General features: G+C 42.9%; 1 protein-coding gene across 5 annotated transcripts in view; it reads left to right on the forward strand.

Moving 5' to 3' along the window:
• ryr2a (ryanodine receptor 2a (cardiac)) overlaps positions 1–21,424 on the forward strand; it is a 291,199-nt gene that overhangs the window by 105,679 nt on the left and 164,096 nt on the right. For all 5 annotated transcript variants that reach the window (XM_079658890.1, XM_079658889.1, XM_079658891.1 and 2 more), the window contains 5 exons: positions 12,859–12,958; positions 14,369–14,465; positions 15,343–15,417; positions 20,683–20,839; positions 21,226–21,390. In XM_079658890.1, the coding sequence (XP_079515016.1) occupies positions 12,859–12,958; positions 14,369–14,465; positions 15,343–15,417; positions 20,683–20,839; positions 21,226–21,390 (594 nt within the window). The remainder of the gene's footprint in view (positions 1–12,858; positions 12,959–14,368; positions 14,466–15,342; positions 15,418–20,682; positions 20,840–21,225; positions 21,391–21,424) is intronic.

Below are 21,424 nucleotides of genomic sequence, written 5' to 3' on the forward strand. Positions count from 1 at the left end.
TACAAAACATCACCATGTTGTTATTTAACAAAATAATTGTGTTATTCGAAAAAAACGAACGGGAGGAAATGCAGCCCGGCTCTCGATTTTTAATCCTAATTTAATCATCATCTTCACCACGATCATTTATGTTTATGTTCACCGAATTGACATGAAATCACTGACACATATGAATATACTGTATTCAACTTCATTAAAACGTTATTAACGTGCCTAAACTCAGTAATTCACCAAAAATATGTATATTTTAATGGAGTTTGGTCGGTCGATCAGGATCCCAAAGTGTAGCGGAGGGATCCTCATCTGGATGAAGGGTGTTATTTTCCCCATAAAGAACAAGTCGCTGCAAATTATCCCGCTTATTACATGGCCACATTCTCAACAAAGTAACGACATGACTCCCAATATTAATTGAAATGCTTTTATGGATTTAGAAAATGTTTTTATTGATTTAAAAAATAGTTGTATCTATTGATTTAAATTCACATGCATCCGCTAAGAAAAATAGTCCGTTGTTACCGTTTTTTAAACAGTCTGAATGAAACGGCAGCTCTCAGCTGTGTATTTACACAACTAATGGCCCATCAACCACAGCTCTCTCCCCCCCCCCCCCCCTGATCTTTCTTCTCCAGCAGCTAAATTAACAGTAGGTTACTCTGAGTGACCATAGACTGTATGTGACAAGCTTACAGTTAGTGACGTAACAACACCATAAAAGCTGGTGGGTTGAAAGCAATACGGGAGGTAAAAATAACTAAAATAATTGTGACTTATTTATTGTGGCTTTTATGTTTTTAGGTATAACATCTTATGTAATTCAGGCTTATAGTTCATCCTTCTCTAAAAGCCTTCAACAATGACAATATTCATTGTAATTTAATAAATCCTTCCAACACACATTGTAAAAAATAGCCTACTGTAAGTTAAGAAATCATTTCAATATGTACATCTTCTGATGTAACAACAATAACATTATAAATAGTAACATAGCTGAACATGGTATTGCACATTTAGCTTTGAGTGTTACTGACCTGAGATGTTTTTATTACATGAATTAAGGTGACTGAGGCTTTTTAACATACAGGGATGCAAACTCATCAGGTATGAAAAAGGTGACAAGGATCCGAGCCCCCGGCTCCCCCACCCCACGGAATGACAGAGGATTTTAGCAGTCAGAACAACTAAAGCAGCAGTGTTAATAATAACAGAAACGCCAAAGAGTCACATCTAATAGAAATATATAAAAGCATTTATTTTAAATTGTGGAGCAGTCAGTTTATAATTTTGGCAGCACTGTTGAGCATTTTGAAAATATATTTTCATGCCTCTGTGCAAGGCTTAAGTCTTTTTATCTTTATAGCCACATGGTGTAAAGTAACTAAGTTCATAAACTCAACAAGTACTATACTTGGGCACAATTTTGAGATACTTGTACTTTATTTAAGTATTTCAATGTTTTGCTACTTTGTTCTTCTACTCCACTACAGTTCAGAGGTACATGGTGTACTTTGACTCCACTACATGTATTTAATACCTTTAGTTACTTCACAGATCTGGATTAATTAAGTGAAATATAATCAAGTGTTAAATCAGACTTTAGTTCCACCTGGAGTAAATCCACAAGCTACCCTGCAGTATACAAAGTCATTCAAACTAGCTGCACCTTTACCAGCTTTGAGAACACTTTCATGATCAATCATTATAAAACATATCATATCTATTATTCTGAAATGGACCAATCTGCACAATAACTACTTTTACTGTCGCTACTTTCACTATATTTTGATGATAATACTTTTCTACTTTTATTTGAGGAACATTTTGAATGCAGGACTTTTACTGTAACAGAGTATTCCTACACTCTGGGACTATTACTTTTAGTCAAGTACAAGATCTGAGTACTTCTACTTTTACTCAAGTACAAGACCTGAGTACTTCTACTTTTACTCTAGTACAATATCTGTGTACTTCTACTTTTACTCAAGTACAAGACCTGAGTGCTTCTACTTTTACTCAAGTACAAGATTTGAGTACTTCTACTTTTACTCTAGTACAAGATCTGTGTGCTTCTACTTTTACTCAAGTACAAGATCTGAGTACTTCTACTTTTACTCAAGTACAAGACCTGAGTACTTCTACTTTTACTCAAGTACAAGATCTGAGTACTTCTACTTTTACTCAAGTACAATATATATACTTATACCACCTCTATTTATAGCCTATGAAAAAAACTATTAGAAATAGAAGGCTAAAGCTAACGTTAGCAGATAGTGACAATGTATGCTAGCTAGCTAGCTCAACGATTCCTTAAATAATATTGCCACAGAAAAACTTTTCAGTTCACATCACGCTCTGCCGCTCCGACAGGGAGCTCTGCTCTGAACACCCCGTTCTAACAGCTGTTCACCAGTGGTCCAGTCTGTGCCACAGTGACTCCGGACGCACAGTTAATATTAACGAACGCACCCGTAGGTAATGTAGCTGCTGAAGCTAGACCATCATGTCGGAGCAGCAGAGCCTTATTATACATCCATGAGCAGAGCCGACAGGCAGGAAGACTCGAGCACACAGCTCGTACTTCATTATAATATATAAAAAAAGAACACCATGCGTGTCATGATGGCACATAACAGCTCACGGCCGCAGATTACTCCGGGTCCCAGCCCCCCCCATACCCCAAAAATATTTGTATTGCAGATCTAATTGAATCATACAAACGACTTATTTTGGATTCAAAACGGCGAATTTCGCCGAACAGTGACAAGTTTGCATCACTGAACATAGACAGAGCACAACTGAAACATAACATCTGAAACGATGTAACAACATAATACACTTGTGGGGATGCTTGGGATGTGAGGAGTGAAGGACACGGCTTAGAACGGGCGTGTCGCCTGGCAGGACAGGAAAGTGTGTGCACCAGTCTGCCTTGATCTATGAATTCATGTCCGTGACACTCACTGCTGCCCACAGCTGTTTTATAGAAGGAAATTCCTTCACTTCATGAAAGTGTTTTAACCACACACACCTCTACACACACATGACGGGTGTTATTTTCCCCATAAGGAACAAGTCGCTGCAAATTATCCCGCTTATTACACGGCCAAATTCTCAACAAAGTAACGACATGACTCCCAATATTAATTGAAATGCTTTTATGGATTTAGAAAATGTCTTTTATTGATTTAAAAAATAGTTGTATGTATTGATTTAAAAAATAGTTGTATGTATTGATTTATATTGACATTCATCCGCTAAGAAAAATAGTCCGTTGTTACCGTTTTTTAAACAGTCTGAATGAAACGGCAGCTCTCAGCTGTGTATTTACACAACTAATGGCCCATCAACCACAGCTCTCTCCCCCCCTCCCCCCTTGATCTTTCTTCTCCAGCAGCTAAATTAACGGTAGGTTATTCTGAGTGACAAGCTTACAGTTAGACACAACACTGTCATTGCAAGTGACCCTCAGTTAGTTGACTTTTATGTTCAACTGCTAAATTCGTTACTGATAAAAAAGGGCTTCTACTGTACCTAATTACCTTAACACTAGAACCGCCAGAGGTTTTTGTATAGGCCTACCTAAACCTGTCAAATCCCGCTATTAGAATACAATTTTTAACAACATAGGGTGCTACATAACACACTTTCAGGAAAAGTCCGGGACTGGGAGACTTTAATATTTTATTGAAAAAAAGTTACATTGCACACACACAACACACATCACACAAATTGACCCGATTGGCGGTTCTAGTATTAAATAAACTCACAAATTAATGAAACCAGTTCAATACGCATTATTCTTATTCTTATCATTCTTTATGAGCGCAGAAATAGTCTTAAAATCAGATCTGTTTTTTAAATGAAATCTGACGGCAGGCAGTTAGCTCTGATCACCTATGACAAATGCGCCGCACCTAATCGCTGGCCATTCAGCCACAGACACTGTTCGAAATGGGGGGGAGCTAGGAGGAGCTTGGCTCCCCCGAAGAGGGAGGGAGCTCCCCTGAAGGCTGACTTTGAGATAAATAGGGGGAGCCCAAAACAATCGTGCATATTTGTGTCACACAGATTAGAAATGTTGAGTTTCTGTAAATAACAGTTCTTGAAATAAATAATAGTTCTTGTTCATTACAGTTTCTGAATATTTGTTTTATATTTGTGAATATGTCTGGATGTTGCCATCTGTATGTGGCGGCGCTGCATTCTTACTTACGTTGCTATGATTATGGCGGTGATGCCGGCGCAGTATTTGAAATGTTCATATTGATATTTTTTTAACTCTGGCTGTGTAATAAAAAAATATGGCAAAACGAAAACAGCCAAGCGTCACAGCTTTTGGATTCACAAGCAAAGAAGCGAAGGAGTCTAAAAATGACAACGTGAACGGAAAACAACTTTTAGTTGGCCAGCTGTAAGCGGCGTTAGGGTCGAGTTTGACAGCTCCACACCGAGGGAGAGGCCTGCCGATGCGGAGCCTGAAGAGGCTTCAACAATGGCCACATCCGCCGGCATAGTGACACCGTCTGTATTAGTAGAAGAGTGTTTTTATAGCAATTGATCGCATCCGCGCTGCTGCGCCAGTCAACAGAGCGTGCGTGTGACATATTTAGTAGCAGGATGTGCTCTGAAAAATAGGGCTCCCCTAAAGCAAATGGGTAATTCGAAAACTGACAGAGCTCCCTCTATAGAAATTAAACTGTAGAAGGTGTGAAAGCACCTATTGTTTTAAATAATGGTCGGAATGTGACCTGTGAGCCTTCTGAATTACCGTGGGACAGCACATTCTAAACTAAAATGTTCAATCAATAAAGTAACATCTTATCTTATCTTAATAATATCTTCATATTAATAATAATAATAAATCATACAGTTTGTGTCCGAAAGGGAGCAGGAGGAAGCAAACACAAAAATATACTGCATATTAAAGCAAACGATTGTAAAGGTTAAAGTATGAGCATAACAAATAAAGAAGTGTAATGTAAACATTTACATTATAATTATGATTATTTAATATATAAAGACTATATATTATTGAATTACAAGATTAGATATACTTTAGTTGATCTAAAATATTGATGTGTTCAAATGCTCTTCAAAACACAACTGAAAGTCCATGAAACTTGTCTTTCTGTATTTGTGAATGAAGCGCCATCTCCTGGTTAAAACCTGAAATTGAAAATCTGGCAACGCCCTCTTGGAAAATAGTGGGAGGGCTTAACATTCCTCTATACTGGTCTTTGGCAGGCCGTAGGCAGGAAGCTGTAAGCTGGAGTCCGAAATTCAGTGCTCCATCTGTAGCCCTCGAAAGGGTTTTGGAGGTTGATGCCTCGGTGAACGTGAGTTGTTTGGCTTTCTTGTCTGCAGCAGCAGAAAGCATTTTCGAATGTTTGAATGAATCAAAGTGGGTCGTCACCATCGATTTTCTCTAAGACGTATGCTCCAACACACAGTTGCATGGGGTGCAGAATAGTTTCCCCCCACTTTCGTGAAAGACATCGGGGTACTGCTTTGCCCGGTCTTTAGTAGAAATGTTCGTCGTGTGAGTTCCACACGTTCACTCTACGGTGTTGTTTACCTTCTGTGATGCGCGAGCTGATGACGTCACGTCATCATCATCACTACTTCACGTCAAGACGAGTTAACTTTTTTTTCTCAACTTTGTGTGGAAAAATGCTGGGATTATGCAGCCTTTTGATAAATATGCGGCCTTTTAAAAAATCTTCGTCATTATGCTGATTATGCGGTAAATTCTGCGATCGCAGGATCACGTTTTTCTGGAGGGTCTATTAAGTGCTATTAAAAGGTTAATGTGCTACATATCCACACAAACAAACCAAGTGTGCAATCCAAAGAATGTTAATCTAACTGGGTTTTTATAGATAATATATCTCTTTTTCTTCTTCTCTGCGTGATAACCGAGAGAAGAACAGACTGCGTGATATAAACAAACAACAAATAGCGTGTCCGTTACATTTTCACTCTCCTCCATCGAAAACTATTTTAAGCATTTTGGCTGGCAACCATAAAGTAGGCCTTCTGCTGCTACCACATTCCATGCATCAGTAATTATTATCAAATATTATATTAATATGCAACCTCATAACACTGACAGGCAAATTATGTATCATCATGTACATCTGTATCTTCTGACTTTTATTGTAGTATAGCTAATTGTATCCTCACTCTAATGTTGTATTATCTAATGGCTGTAGTGTGAAGGTACGAAATAAAGTTTTGCATTTTGCAGTATCGGTAAAAAGTGGTTTATTATCAAAAGAACTGTACAATGTAAACAATCGACAAAAATACAATACGATAAAAATAGTATGTATTATGGCGCATTTCCATTGCAGGGCCTCGCTCGGCTTAGTACGGTATAGTTAGGCCTTGTTATGCCAGGCTCACTTTATGCTGTGTTTCCATTACAGTTTAGTAGCAGGGGCAGTAACTATAGTAGGCGGAGCCGTGACATCATCTTCAATGAGAACCACAGAAAAACAACATCAGCCATTATTGATTCTCTGAATCAGGTGCCCTTTGTGTCCCCCAAGCTTACTTCAAAGATTTTAAATGAAAGGAAACTACAAAAAGTATTTTAAAGCACTGAATTAAAGGAACAGGGTGTTTTGCATTACAATGTAAAACTAAATATGTATATTTCGTTTTTGTTTTATAATAATTAGTTGTCTTTGTAGTAGGTAACACACATTTGTGCATGTCCTCACTGAGCATCATCACATATTCATTAAATATTAAACAATAACAATTGCCAATTATACCAACATTTTGATGCTAATATAATCATATGCGTGTTTACTTTAACCGAGAAAAAATACATGAATTATCTATGAAATAGCACTATTGACACTCGTCTCCCAGTTTGTTTCAACCCTGTCACGCTATACATTTTACCCCCTATTAAGATAATGGATCAGTCCATGTGACATCTGCATTCAGGGAGTGACATCACAGAAGTCTATTGAGGAAAAGGCGGTAAATAAAGGCATGTGTCAGTATCTTTTCTTACCTATATTTCATTTTTGTATTGTCAGATTGAGATTGTCAAGCTCAACATTTCAACTCTGTTGACAACAATTATTTAGGAAAAATTAAACAATATTTTTGCAAAATGTTATAATTGTGTGATGTTCTTAAATTCCATGTGGTGCTGTCTTAGCTAAACAAGGTCTCATGGCTACTTTTTGCCCAAAACTTCAACCCTGTCACATTTTTTCAAGGAAATTCCTATTAATTATTTATATTTTGTGCCTGAGGTCCTGGAACATAAGTCCTGGATGGATATCCTCGTGGATTCATCTTCTTATTATACACACATGCATTTTCAAACATTTGGACTGCCTATGTTGCAAATGTATTATCTTTTCAATTTACACACGGCATCTATTGCACGTCTGTCCGTCCTGGGAGAGGGATCCCTCCTCTGTTGCTCTCCCTGAGGTTTCTCCCATGTTTCCTTTAAACTGTGGGTTTTCTCTGGAAACTTTTCCTTGTACGATGTGAGGGTCTAAGGCAGGGGTGGGGAACCTTTTTCCTCTCAAGGGCCATTTCAATTTTTACAACATCCTCCGAGGGCCGTACAAATGATTGAACTTAACGTCTGCTTAAAAAACTAAAATCACAGCCCATTCATTTCGCCTTTCTTTCATGCTGTGCAAAGAAAAAGCAACCTCTTAATCCAGATATTTGACCATGACCCGCACATGCATGCACCGTGGCATGACTACCAAAACAGAAATATATGGACACAAGATGTGTGCAAATGTATTTAGTTTCATATCCATGTGGACATGATTTAAGTGTGTGGGGGGGGGGGGAACGTTTGACCTCTGTCATTGCCAACAAAGGGTATATAACAAAGTATTGATATGAACTTTTGTTATTGACCAAATACTTATTTTCCACCATAATTTGCAAATAACCAGGAAGATTTTTTTTTAATGTTGAAGTTAAAAGCATCAATCTCGTGCACTTTGAGAGTAAAATTAATAGATCTATGGATACATCTCTCAACACCCATTTTTTTCATAAACGATAGACGTGTCCCTGCCCGGAACCGCGTTCTGGTGCTCTCCGTTAGAACTACACCCCTGTCAGACGAGACATATACCACGTGATGACACTTTAGGCTCGTGTTGTGTTCAAAGACCCTGACCTTGGCCGGGAAAAACAGGCAATCGCTTGATATTTTGCGGTCTAGATTTCTTGAATTTTTTTCTTTTTTGCGTGTGTTTATAAATTACCTCGAGGGTCGTGCCAAATGTTCTCGCGGGCCGTATACGGCCGGAGGCCGGAGGTTCCCCACCTCTGGTCTAAGGACAGAGGGTGTCATATTGTCATACTGATATTCTGTACAAACTGTGAAGTCCACTGAGACAAATGTAACATTTGTGATATTGGGCTATATAAATACACATTGATTGATTGATTGATTGATTGATTGATTGAAAATGTGTTTTCTCAAAGTTTTAAGTAGTCCACTACCAGACTTTTTTTGCATTTTTTTCGATCAAAAATGCAAAACAATTAGTATCACGCAGTCTCTCTTCCGGTTGTTGCCTCTTTTGAATGACGAATGCACACTACCGCCGCCTGCTGGTAAGGAGAGTTATTGCCACTCACGCATGCGCAGTTCGTACGTGTACTTGGCCGTCGGCTGAAGTCTTTGCGGTGTGTTCCAGTGCGACACATGGCCAAGACGTAGGAGACGCGAGGCAACACAACAGTTGGATCTGTCTGTGTCAGTTCTTTGGTGTCAGCTTGGTGTGTCCCTACCTTTACATGTAATCGCGCCGTCCCCAAACATCGCATCGCTTCCGATGTGAACGCAGCATAACTCAACTGTTTCATCATAAGCAAACATTTAAACAACTTTAACTTGTAGGGTTAACGACAACTAATCGTATGTACATATACATAGCATCTAAAGAGACGTTCAAACTAATGCATGCACCATTTGAAAAACTTTGGCCACCCTCAAAAGCCACAAAAGTCTTCTTCATCTGGATACCTTTTCAAGGACTTGGTTTTTTGGACCAAATCAAAGACAAGTCCTTTCCCTCTGTAACACTTCAGGAACTCAATTGTCTAAAACCGTTTGGTCTTTACTAAACTCAACTGATTGTGGACAACAGCAGGGGCAGACTGGCCATTGGGAATACCGGGTGTTTTCCTGGTGGGCCGGTACCGAAGTGGGCCGCTTGGCCGGTCAAGTTTCCCGGGCAGCAGATGAGAGGGGAGAGGGACACGCCCCCATCGCCATCAATGGCACTACGGTGGAGAGAGTCAGCAGCTTCAGGTTCCTCGGTGTACACATCACTGAGGACCTGACATGGACTCATCACTGAGGACCTGACATGGACTCATCACACCACCACCATCACCAAAACAGCTCTACAGCGGCTCTTCTTCCTCCGCAAGCTGAGGAGGTTCAACATGGACTTCAGGATACTCTACAACTTCTGGTGCACCATAGAGAGGATCCTGACCTTCTACAGGTGCACCATAGAGAGCATCCTGACCTTCTACAGGTGCTCCATAGAGAGGATCCTGACCTTCTACAGGTGCACCATAGAGAGCATCCTGACCTTCTACAGGTGCACCATAGAGAGCATCCTGACTGGCTGAATCACGGCCTGGTACGGCAGCTGCACCACCCTCAACCGTAAGACTCTACAGAGGGTGGAGAAAACTGCACAGCACATCACCAGGACGGAGCTGCCCTCCATGGAGGACCTTTACTCCCAGCGGCTCAGGAAGAAAGCCCTCAGGATTATAAAAGACCCCCATCACCCCAGGCACAAACCGTTCTGTCTGCTGCCGTCTGGCAGGTGGTACCGCAGCATCAGGACTAAAACCACCAGACTCAGGGACAGATTCATCCCACAGGCCATAAGTGTCACGATCTGTCTTTTTTGTATCTTGTCTAGATCTGTTTTTGGTTTTCTGTCTGCGTTGTGTCTTGTCTAGATCTGTCTTTGGTTTTCTGTCTGCGTTGTGTTTTGTCTTGTTTAGATCTGTCTTTGGTTCCCTGTCGTTAGTTTCCCTGGTGTGTCTTATTACCCGATTGTGATCACCTGGTGTCCCTGTGTTTTCTCCTCCCTCCTCACCTGTGTCTTGTTTGTATGATTATTCTTGTGTGTATTTAAGTTCTGTTTTTTCTGTCTGTCTTTGTCGGTTCGTCTTGTGATATGGCTTGTTCCTCTGTGATTGTTCTGTTTAGTCTTTATTTAATAGTAGAGCCTTGAAATAAAGGAGTTTTTTGTCACTTTAATCTGCATTTGGGTCCTGCTTCCTACACACACCGTAACAGTACGAACCGACCAGAGATATGGGCCCAGCAGATCCTTTTGAGCAGGAACTATTGGATTATACCTTTTCTTTGACTAACTGCGCTTATCGATGGATGGGAGCGGTCAGGGTTCAGCAGCGAGAGGCTGCTCTGGCAGATGCATGCAAGATTACGATGGAGAATCAAGATTTGGTTAAATTCTTACCTGCCTGGCTTTTGGATTACCTCACGGTTTGTTTTCCCATGCCTGATAGACCCAGGTCTTCCAATTCCCTTTTTGATACCATACGCATCGGCGCGGTCCGTCTGGCGTCAGCCCCTGCTTCTTCCCCAGTTTTTGCTACAGTCCAGGAGCCATTCGCTGGTACTCGTCTGGCTTTTGGAGGTCCACGGAGCCACCAAACGGCACCTAAAGGAAGGAGTCGCAAGGCCAGGTTAGCAGCACGAGCCCAAAGGGCCATGTTTCCAGAACCAGTTCAGCCCCCAGCAGCCATGGTTACAGACCCACTTCTGGCCCCAGCAGCCATGGTCCTTGCCCCAGAACCGGTCCCGGCAGCCATGGGTTCGTGCTCCAGTGCCGGTCCACACAGCCATGGTACCGTGCTCCAGTACCATCCCACACAGCCATGGATTCGTGTTCCGGTACCTTGCCCTGCAGCCATGGTTCCGGCTCCAGAGCCGGCCCATACAGCCATGGTTCCGTCTCCAGAACCAGCCCACACAGCTATGGGTCCGTTTCCAGAACCGGCTCCAGCAGCCATGATCCAGGCTTCAGTCCTGGTTTCCACAGCCATGGTTCCGGCTCAAGTACCGGGCCCAGCAGCCATGGTCTCGACTCCAGCACCTCGTCTCCTGTCGGCGTACCGGCCAACGCCAACTCCTGGTCTTGTTCCATTGGAGGTCGCGCCATCTACTCTTCTGCCGGGGGTCCTGCCAATCCCTTGTCATGTCCAGTTGGAGGTCCCTCTGACTACTCTCCTGCCGGGGTTCCTGCCAACCCTATGTCCTGTCCCGTACGGGGTCCCGCCGACTACTCTTCTGCCGGGGGTCCTGCCAACCCTATGTCCTGTCCCGTTGGGGGTCCCGTCGACTGCTCTTCTGCCAGGGGTCCTGCCAACCCTATGTCCCGTCCCGTTGGAGGTTCCGCTGGGGGTCCTGCCAACTCCATGTCTTGTGCCGTTGGAGGTTCCGCTGGGGGTCCTGCCAACTCCATGTCCTGTGCCGTTGGAGGTCCCGCAGACTACTCTTCTGCCGGGGGTCTTGCCAACCCTATGTCCTGTGCCGTTGGAGGTTCCGCTGCGGGTCCTGCCAACTCCATGTCCTGAGCCGTTGGAGGTCCCGCAGACTACTCTTCTGCCGGGGGTCCTGCCAACCCTATGTCCAGTCCCGTTGGGGGTCCCGCCGTCTACTCTTCTACCGGGGGTCCTGCCAACCCTGTGTCCTGTGACGTTGGAGGCCCCGCCGACTACTCTTCTACCGGGGGTCCTGCCAACCCTATGTCCTGTCTCGTTGGAGGTCCCGCTGACGACTCTTCTGCCGGGGGGCATGCCGAACCCTGTGTCCTGTTCCGTTGGAGGCCCCGCCATCACCTGTCCTGCCGAGGGTCCTGCCGACTCCTGGTCCTGTCCCGTGGGAGGCCCCGCCATCACCTGTCAAGCCGAGGGTCCTGCCAACTCCTGGTCCTGTCCCGTTGGATGTCCCGCCATCTCCTGTTCCGTTGGGGGTCCCACCGACAACTCTTCTGCTGGGGGTACTGCCAACCCCTTGTCCTGTTCCGTTGGAGTCCCCGCCATCATCTGTCTCGCCGGGGGTCCTGCCAACTCCTGGTCCTCTTCCGTGGGGGGTCGTGCCGAGGCCTATCCCACCGGCTCCGGTTTCTGTTCGGCCGACATCGGGCTCTGCTCGGCCTCTGGAGCTGTCTGGTCTTCGCCCTCAAGCCCGGCCCCCTGAGACCCACAGTCTTCGCCCTCAATCCCGGCCCCCTGAGAGCCGCAGTCTTCGCCCTCGATCCCGGCCGTCTGAAAGCCGCAGTCTTCGCCCTCGATCCCGGCCCTCTGTGAGCCGTGGTCTTCGCCCTCGAGCTCGGCCCCCTGAGTGCCGCGGTCTTCGCCCTCAAGCCCGGCCTCCAGACTTTCCCGGCCGCGGTCCTCGCCCTCATGATCGGCCCCCTGACTTTTCCGGCCGCGGTCCTCGCTCTCATGCTCGGCCCCCTGAGTTCGTCCGCCCGAGACCCCATCCTTGGACTCTGCCTTGCCCCCGGGCCGTCCGCCCGAGTCTCCCTTCTCGGCTTCTGCCTTGCCCCCGGGCCGTCTGCCCGAGATCCCTTCCTGGTCCTCTGCCGTGATCCTGGGTTGTCAGCGCAAACCCGTCCTCCTGACCCCCTCCACCCACCCTGGTGGCCTGGTGATGTCTTGAAACTTGAAATGATGTTATATCACCATCTAAAGTTGTAGTCTTACTCATAAGACATGGCATATTTGTGTGTATTTCTGTCTGATGGGTCAGGAAATTATTTATTGTATTTGTCTCCTGTGTGTTTCTCCCTGCAGCATCTGTCCTACGGTAACGGCAGCCTCCATGTAGACGCAGCGTTCCAGCAGACATTATGGAGTGTGGCTCCCATCTGTTCTGGCAGTGAAGTAGCACAAGGTACAGCCTATATCTACTCGTTTCTCTCTTTCTTTCTTGCTGATTGTTTCCATCTTTTATCTTAGCTTCCTGTAAGGGAAACTTCTGTAGCAATGGAGAGTCAGGACTCAAAGAGACACAAGGAGAGTTGGAGCTTTGATGTCAAACACTGATGGTTTATTACAAGTCTTGGCCGGAGGATTCACATCACAAGTCACAGCAGCCAGAGGTTCTGACTGCACGGGTAGAGTTGCCACATCAATTCTGCCGTGCCTCTCTCCTGCTAGACCGTTTAAATGGTTTACAGAGAGTAATCAACATATTGGGGGAGATTACGTAACACTGGAGATAGCCTAAACATCTGGGGGCACTGAATCAAATGTCTGACCCTTAATGGCCTCGAAGCCATCGTAACCATAAACCATTTGTGACAGAGAGTTGACCGGTCATAAACTGGGAATATCAACATAGCTGAGGCCTCCCATTCCTTAAGACAGATAATAGACGTCAGGGTTGGTGATAAACATCAAATGGCAAAAAGCTTAGATATCTTAGGGAATAATTCTCCTTTACTCCTAACACTTCCTGCTTTTGTACATTCTTTTTTTATCACTTTTAACAGATGTCCATGTGTAGTTGCATTTACATTTCTCAACACATATGCAAATGTAATATTATTTCCAGGACAACAGTTGATAAAGTTGTTTTTACATGAACACAGCGAGTACTCTAGTAAGCAGTATGTACTGTATCCTCATTTCTGGAGCTGTGTCTCCACTATTAAAAATTTATTCTCTAGATTTGCAGACTCGAGCAGCATCTTGATTTTATTTTATGCAATTGTTAGACAATAGTATCTACATCCCACTACAATCAAGCGTTTTGAGTCTGGGTTAGGTTGTTTAAGTCTATGCAACTTTCCTGGGTTGTTGGCTGCCTTTCGTGTAAGCCACTATCATCCCCCTAAATGCTCAGAATGACATGATTTTAAGACACAGGTGTTCATTTACAGTAGGTCTTTATTTATTTACTTAGGTAGGTATTTACTTTGGTAGGTCTTTTTCAGTTACTGCTGGTCTTTATTTATATCTGAACAGATAGGTTGCATGATTAGCCATGTTTCCTTCTACTCGGCCCTATTCTTCTTTTTGGGGTTTCCCTTCCCTGTAGTGTGTTCTATAGGTTTTTGTGCATGTAAATGGTCTGCAAAGGCTAACATCTCAAAGTTCAGTCCAGAAGAAGTTTTTCATAGATTCCTACTTCCTTCTTCTCATGTCAGCACAGTCATGTTCATCAGAATGCTCAAAATAGTTTCTAAATTCCTAGGCAAGGCAAGGGTGTTTGATTATTTAGTTATTTGAGCTGTCCTTTTCCCTCTATTTCTCCGATGTCATTTCCTTTTTTCCCTTCTTTCTGCCCTGTTTCCTGCAGGTTTTTTGATAGGAGGGGATGTCCTGCGCCTCCTTCACGGTCACATGGACGAGTGTCTAACTGTTCCGTCTGGGGAACATGGGGACGAGCAGAGGAGGTAATGTGCACTGATAATTCTTAACGTAATGTATTTGCTTTTTCTTTCACATGTCGCAAGGGGAAGTGTAAATGTCTTGTTTAATTGCTGTCATTCAGTTATACACATTACTACCCCAGTAACAATGTCTTATAAGATGCTTTTAAAAAGGGATTTTTTTGCCAAATAGGCTTTTCAGACTACTTTCACAAAGCGTGATATCTGTAAACCTGAATTATACGTCACAGTAATAGTCAATCCATGTTATACCTACAGTGAGTATATGTGTTCTGCTGTATACACTAAGGTTGTCAAAAGAGCAATCATTTCTACCAAATACATTACAAATAAAATAAACAAATATTTAATCTTAGCAGGTCCACAATACCAAAAACATAAACTCAAAAGGAGGCAATGGAGCTGTGAGTACATTTTTAACCAATACTATATTGCCATACAAACATATGTTTGCATCTCTTCCACTTCTAAAGTGATGTCTTCTACCTGTTCCTCTGCTTCAGTTTGGCTCATCACCCTCGCGTATCGAAAATTTGTCATACAGTATTCTGTTTCCACCTTAATAAAATTACCATAGCCTGCAGGGAAAGAAGAATAAAACTCTCATCAGATCCCGAGCTCTCTGCTGTGACTGACACAGAGGAGTATTAATATTGATACTGTAGTTTAAAGATGTTCCTCAAGGGGGACAGCCATGTTGTTAAACAGTGCCGCTGAGAGAGACTGTGTTCCCCTCCTGACTGTCTGCTGAGGGTTATACTGAGTCATCCAGGTAGTACATTATCTACATGTACTACGTTGCATTGTCTTGTAGAATGTACACTATCATGGGTGGAGAGGATGTTTGAAGGTGTGATCGTTTAATTCCCCCCCCCCCCAGGACAGTGCACTATGAGGGGGGAGCAGTGTCTACTCATGCCAGGTCCCTGTGGAGGCTGGAGACACTGCGGGTGGTGTAAGTACAACATGCATCACACACATTTTGTCCACACATGTACAAATATACACAAGCAGACATGATCACTACTCACAGTTCTGTTTGTGTTTTATATGTGTACATCTCTCATGTGCTCTCACCTTGTTGTCCTCGGTCAAGCTGCTGCTTGGGATTCCTCAAAGTGTTCACAATTAAGCATTCATTAGTAATTCTACTTTAAAAAGCTGCTATGTTCAACATATTACTACTTGTATTCACCGTGTTTTCCTTGACAGCCTTTAAATGGCTTGAATAGTTGTGAAATATCAGCAGAATAGAAAGTTGACTGTAAGTTTGACAGCTGTTTCCAGGTTGGTTGCCCAAATTGACCAAATTGTTGCCATGTGTAAGCCATTCAAGGTTTTCATTGTGATAATGCTCTTTTGTTGTTATACAGAACAATTATATTTCATTTTTAAAACACACATGACATCTTTCTTTTTATGTCACACATACAAAATAACATGAAACAGATTTTTCTAAAATCAATTGGCTTAGCTTCACTAATGAATCAAGATACCTTTCTTATCATTTGCCATAGTGGATACCAAAAGTATTTTTAAAAAAAACATAATAAATACTTCCACATAATAAAGAAATAAAGTAACTAAAATAAAAGATAACACGACAAAAAGAGACGAGGAGAGAGGACACAATAGCCTTTCTTCTTTTAACTGATTAATCAAAATGGGGGAGGGGGGGTACTAGTGAACTGTCAACATTTATTTTTTATAATACTTGAATTCAAACTTAAAAATGTTGACAAGTAATACACTTTTGTTTGATCCATCCTTTTTTGTAAATATTAGATACTACACCTACTCTCAGGTAACAATTGTTTTATTTATTTTATTGCTTTCATGAGCAACACACTAACTGAAAAAACTAGGTTGAATATACTTGTCTTCTCTATAGCTCTTGCCCTGCACTTGTACATGCCAGTTGAGCTGGTTCTTCCACCAGCTCAACTCTCTGTCCCTCATGATGAACGCAGGCTGGCTGTATATCTGAACTCAGACTCGTGCCCTCATCTTTCTCTTCATCATCTTGCACTTCTAAGCTGCTGATAGTGCTAGCAGCGCTGTTGCCAAAAAGGTCTGTCAATTTGCAACATTTAGATGCTTCAGCTGCTAGTGACTTCACCTTTTTTTCTCTTGCTTTCTCGGCCCCACCCTTTTCTTTTACCTGTCTTTGATTTGTATCCATGTTTTTTCATTCTCCCTGTCTGCTGTCTAATCCCTTCTCTTTGTATGATACACCATCATCATAGGAGGTTCATCTCAATACCCCTCCTCGACTCCTCTCTTCCCCTCCTCCGGGACTTGACCCGGAAATCGATCAAGACACGCCATGTTGAAGGACGTCCCAAGAGGCTTTTCAATTCTTAAATGTCCCCTCCTCGACTCCTTTCCTCGTGTCTTAGTCACGCCCACAAGAGATGAGAGCGGAGGAGTCGATGAGGGGAACCGAGGAGAGAGGAGGGGAAGCAGCAGGCGTTTAGAGAAATGAGAACTCCTATCCTCTGAGCGGTCATTTTAAAGAGACGTCCATTAATGATGACAGGAGAAACATCAGCCTTCTGTCTGATGGACAGATGTGTTCATGACCACTTATATATTTACTTTTAATTCATTCACAGTGCGGTATAATGAGACAATAACAGGCGACAGATGCGGACACACAAACAAATATATTTATATAAATATATACAATTTAAAGTATGAGAGCACTCATAATAACGTAACACAATCAGAGACTGGATATATCCCCCCCTCTCTTTGGTTGCTGAAATGGGGAATTGAAATTACGGGCCAAAAGTTGTATTAAAAGTAAGCATAGGACACCAAACCAACTGAGACCCGTCTGTCCGCCGAATCTACGCACTGTAAGACACACACAATGTACCACACAGACACACACTGTACCACACACCTACACACTGTACCACACACGCACCTACACACTGTGCCACGCACGCACCTACACACTGTACCACACACGCAACTACACACTGTACAACAAACACGCCTACTCACTGTACCACACACGCACCTACACACTGTGCCACGCACGCACCTACACACTGTACCACACACGCACCTACACACTGTGCCACGCACGCACCTACACACTGTACCACACACGCAACTACACACTGTACAACACACACACCTACTCACTGTACCACACACACCTACAGCTCCTAAAGCATAATCAGGCTACAGCCGTTGCGTATTATGTGAAGCACTAAATGGTCTTAGAAAAATATTGACTCTTTGTTTGTAGATATCTACTAAACTACAGCATACAAATACAGAGAGTAATGTAGGCCTGTTATACTGAGTGATATATATTTGACACACTGCTCTGCTTTCTGCACGGACCTCACAGCTGTTCTCAGTGTAAACATCGCGTTGCGATGAACAAAAATAATATCCAGGGGATGCATGCAGAGCTGTCATTGGCTGAGATAAGTCCGGCCCTGCGTCACGATCCCCACCGTTCCCGGAAAGGCATCCGTGGAGGATGCATCAGTATATCCTCGGTTATAGCTCCTCCAGAGAGCCTCCTCAACGCTCGATCCTCGGTCCTCGATGTGCATTTAGAGAACTGAGATGTCCTTCAACATGGCGCGCTGAAATCCACTTCCGGGTCACTACTGGAGGAGGGGACATTTAAAGGGAGGGAATCCTCATGACACGCATTTAAAAAAAAAAATTATCATCCGATAAAACAGACCAGTCTCTGCCAGTCTTTTTTTTTTTTTTTTATCCGATGACGTTATCAGTGATTTTAAGCTGATTAACCCCCTTGGGGTTCTTGTGCTGAGAGAGGGAGACAAAGACAGGAGAAAGGGCTAGATACATCTAGCAACCTATAGGATGGAAAATTGCTGACCTATTTGAAATGTACCTTGTGTTTTCACTCTCACTTAAGTCCCTCTCCCTTTGCCATCAATCCAAAATCAGCTGAGCTGCAACATAATACAGAGGGGTAATAATTAACAGAATCACAAGGACATTATATGGCTCTGCTAAAAACACTCACCCAAAAGTTAAGTTTTTGGTTACTGTTTGGAAGTCTCAAATATGCACTCTAAATCCATATCATTAGCGATCTATCACAAAAAAAGCCCTCTTCCTTAATATTGTGTAACGTTAACTATATTATACTAGCCTGAACTCCAAGATGGATATCCTCATTTCACCACCTCCACCCACTACAATCACACGCCCCAATGTTATATTTAACTAATATGTAACTCCCTCCACCCCGGATAAAAGCACGTCAAGAAGCCCCTTTTCTCTAATTCCACACCGTTGGAGGAAATAACAGAGGCTCCTAAACACGGCGGCGTGCGTTGTCGCTTGCCGCCGGGGGGGGGCTGAAACTCGACCAACAACCAATCACATGAATCTCCCGCCCCAGACACACAAGCACGCGGTTTGATTGGCTAGAGCTTGTACTGGCATATGATTCGATTGGCTGAAAAAAGGGTAGAACATTGCTCTACTTTTGCAGCAAGCACCGCGAGAGAAGCTACGACGAGCGAGGATTGGAAATGAAAATAATTGCCCTGAGACTCTGATTGGTCTTTTTTCTTCTTCTTCGTGTGTGATTAGACAGATAAGAACCACACAACAATTAGCGGCTGCTGTCGGCCGTCAGCGCAACTTAAATGATGACGTTAAACAATTGTTTTTAAAAGGGCCGTTCCTTGACAACCGGCCGTTCTGTGGTTTTCCAGATTCTACAGATGGCCAGTCCGCCCATGGACATGACGTTAACGTTAATAATGGCTCTGTGCCATCCAAGTGTTCCATTAAGCTCTGACACATATCGAGCATGGAGAATCTCATGGCTTTGAAATTGCCAAACAACATTTCTTCCAGTCATAATTAATGATATTAATTTAATCTGCTAGTAAATAAAGCAAGTCACAATCACAAAAACTCAGAAGTAAACAAACTACAGATCGTTTTTGACACATGGCAGACACATATCTTAAAGGAGCTGAAGTCTGGCAGCTTTGCTGCTTCTGTGCTGCGAACATTTGTGACTAGACTGCACAGTACTGTGTGTTGGGGAACATTAGCTTCCAGGCTTCTCATTTAGCTTCTGCAACATGTTCTTCATTCATCCATACAGTAGGAATATTTAAAACTGAAATAGTTATCTTTTGCCACATGGGAGAAATAAAACAGGCTGTAAAGAATATATATAAGTCTATTATGACCAAAATTAGATTGTTCTGGCTCTTCAGCAGCGATATGCTCCATTATGTTATTCAGCTAGCTGTATTGCTAGCTGTCTCTGCTTATAACAGCTGCCTGCTGCTAGAAACAGGCTGGGTGAGAGCAGAGTTTCTAGGCTGTCAGATGATAACAATTTACTGAATGTTTGTGGCAATAACTAAAGGTCAGTCTGAGCTCAACTCCTGTCAGACGGCCTCTCTATATGTGACCTCTTCCTGCACTCCTCTTAGCCCTGCCATGATGCCATGAGTGTTCTGAATTGCTGCCAGTTTTTCTGGCTCCATTTCTGGCATACCACCTGCGCTCCCCATCAGCACTTCTATAGTTACCGGCATTACGCTTAGCATGGAATCTGCCATGTCCACAGACATCACAGGGCTATAGAGAGGAATTTTTCTTTGGCAATGATCACCTTCTGAAAACAAAAAAACAAACAAATGAAACACACACAAAAAAAAAAATGCAGGTAATCAGATGAGAAAGTCAGTCCTCTTGCTATTGTGCAGTATATTTTGCAATATCTTTGCAATGTTAAGTTATTACTCGGGAATTCATTTATGATTTTGACTATAAACACCTCTGCAACCGTTCAGAGGGCATGAATCCAGTGACCTTGATAATGGGTAGGGCTATGGTGTTTAGCATATGAAAAGAGCAGAGTTGTTTTTGTATTATCGGCAACAACTTAACACATTGTCATTTGATCCATGTTTATAAGTGCAGCCTCAATGAAACTTGAGTGCAGATGTTTTATACGTCATTTTATAAATCGCCCACTTTTTCCTTGACCTAGGTTATTTATGATTTGTAATGTCTGTTAGTAGCTCATTTAAGTTTCACCTGTGTGTATGAAATGTAGTAGGTCACATGTAGAGACCAACAAAGAGCTTGGAGGTATATCGTAAACCCAACAGAGTGTCAGCCATTTGGATATATATTATATCTAATTCTACGTTTAGTATTTACATTTCTGACTGTTTCTGTCCAGGTGGAGTGGGAGTCACATCCGCTGGGGTCAGCCGTTCAGACTGAGACACGTGACCACAGGGAAGTATCTGAGTCTGATAGAAGACAAATCCCTGCTGCTGATGGACAAAGAGAAAGCTGATGTCAAGTCTACAGCCTTCTGTATAAGGTCCTCCAAGGTACAGAGTCATAATTCACAACACTGTCATGGCCATAATGTTCCCTTGACATCTTCAAGTCATCATTAAAAACTCCCCTGTTCTTTGACCGCTAACCCATCACACTCCCACTGCTATTTATTTATTTATACTTTATTATTTTCCCTACTGGTTTTTTGTCTGTCCTTAAACCATGTAAAGTTGCCTTGCGTCCCTTGAAAGGCGCTATAAAAATGTAATCTATTAATATTATTAGTAGCATTAGTCAAGGTCAAGTGCAACCAAGCCTGATTTGGAATTTTGAATAGTAAACATGATACATTAAAGCAGCCCTATGCCTCTTATTTAAGTTGTATTTCATATGAATTGCTATATACATTTTTCCCCTCTCTATTTCACTCCTAAAGGAAAAGCTGGATCCAGGGGTGAAGAAGGAGGTGGATGGGATGGGTGTTCCTGACATTAAATATGGCGACTCTGTGTGTTACATCCAACATGTTGACACCAGCCTGTGGCTTACATACCAGACTGTTGATGCCAAGTGTGCACGCATGGGGGGAGTACAGAGAAAGGTACTTGTTGCATTCAACTATACTGCAGGTTTTA

This window comes from Notothenia rossii, assembly GCF_949606895.1.
Source record: "Notothenia rossii genome assembly, chromosome: 11".
Taxonomy (NCBI): Eukaryota; Metazoa; Chordata; class Actinopteri; order Perciformes; family Nototheniidae; genus Notothenia; species Notothenia rossii.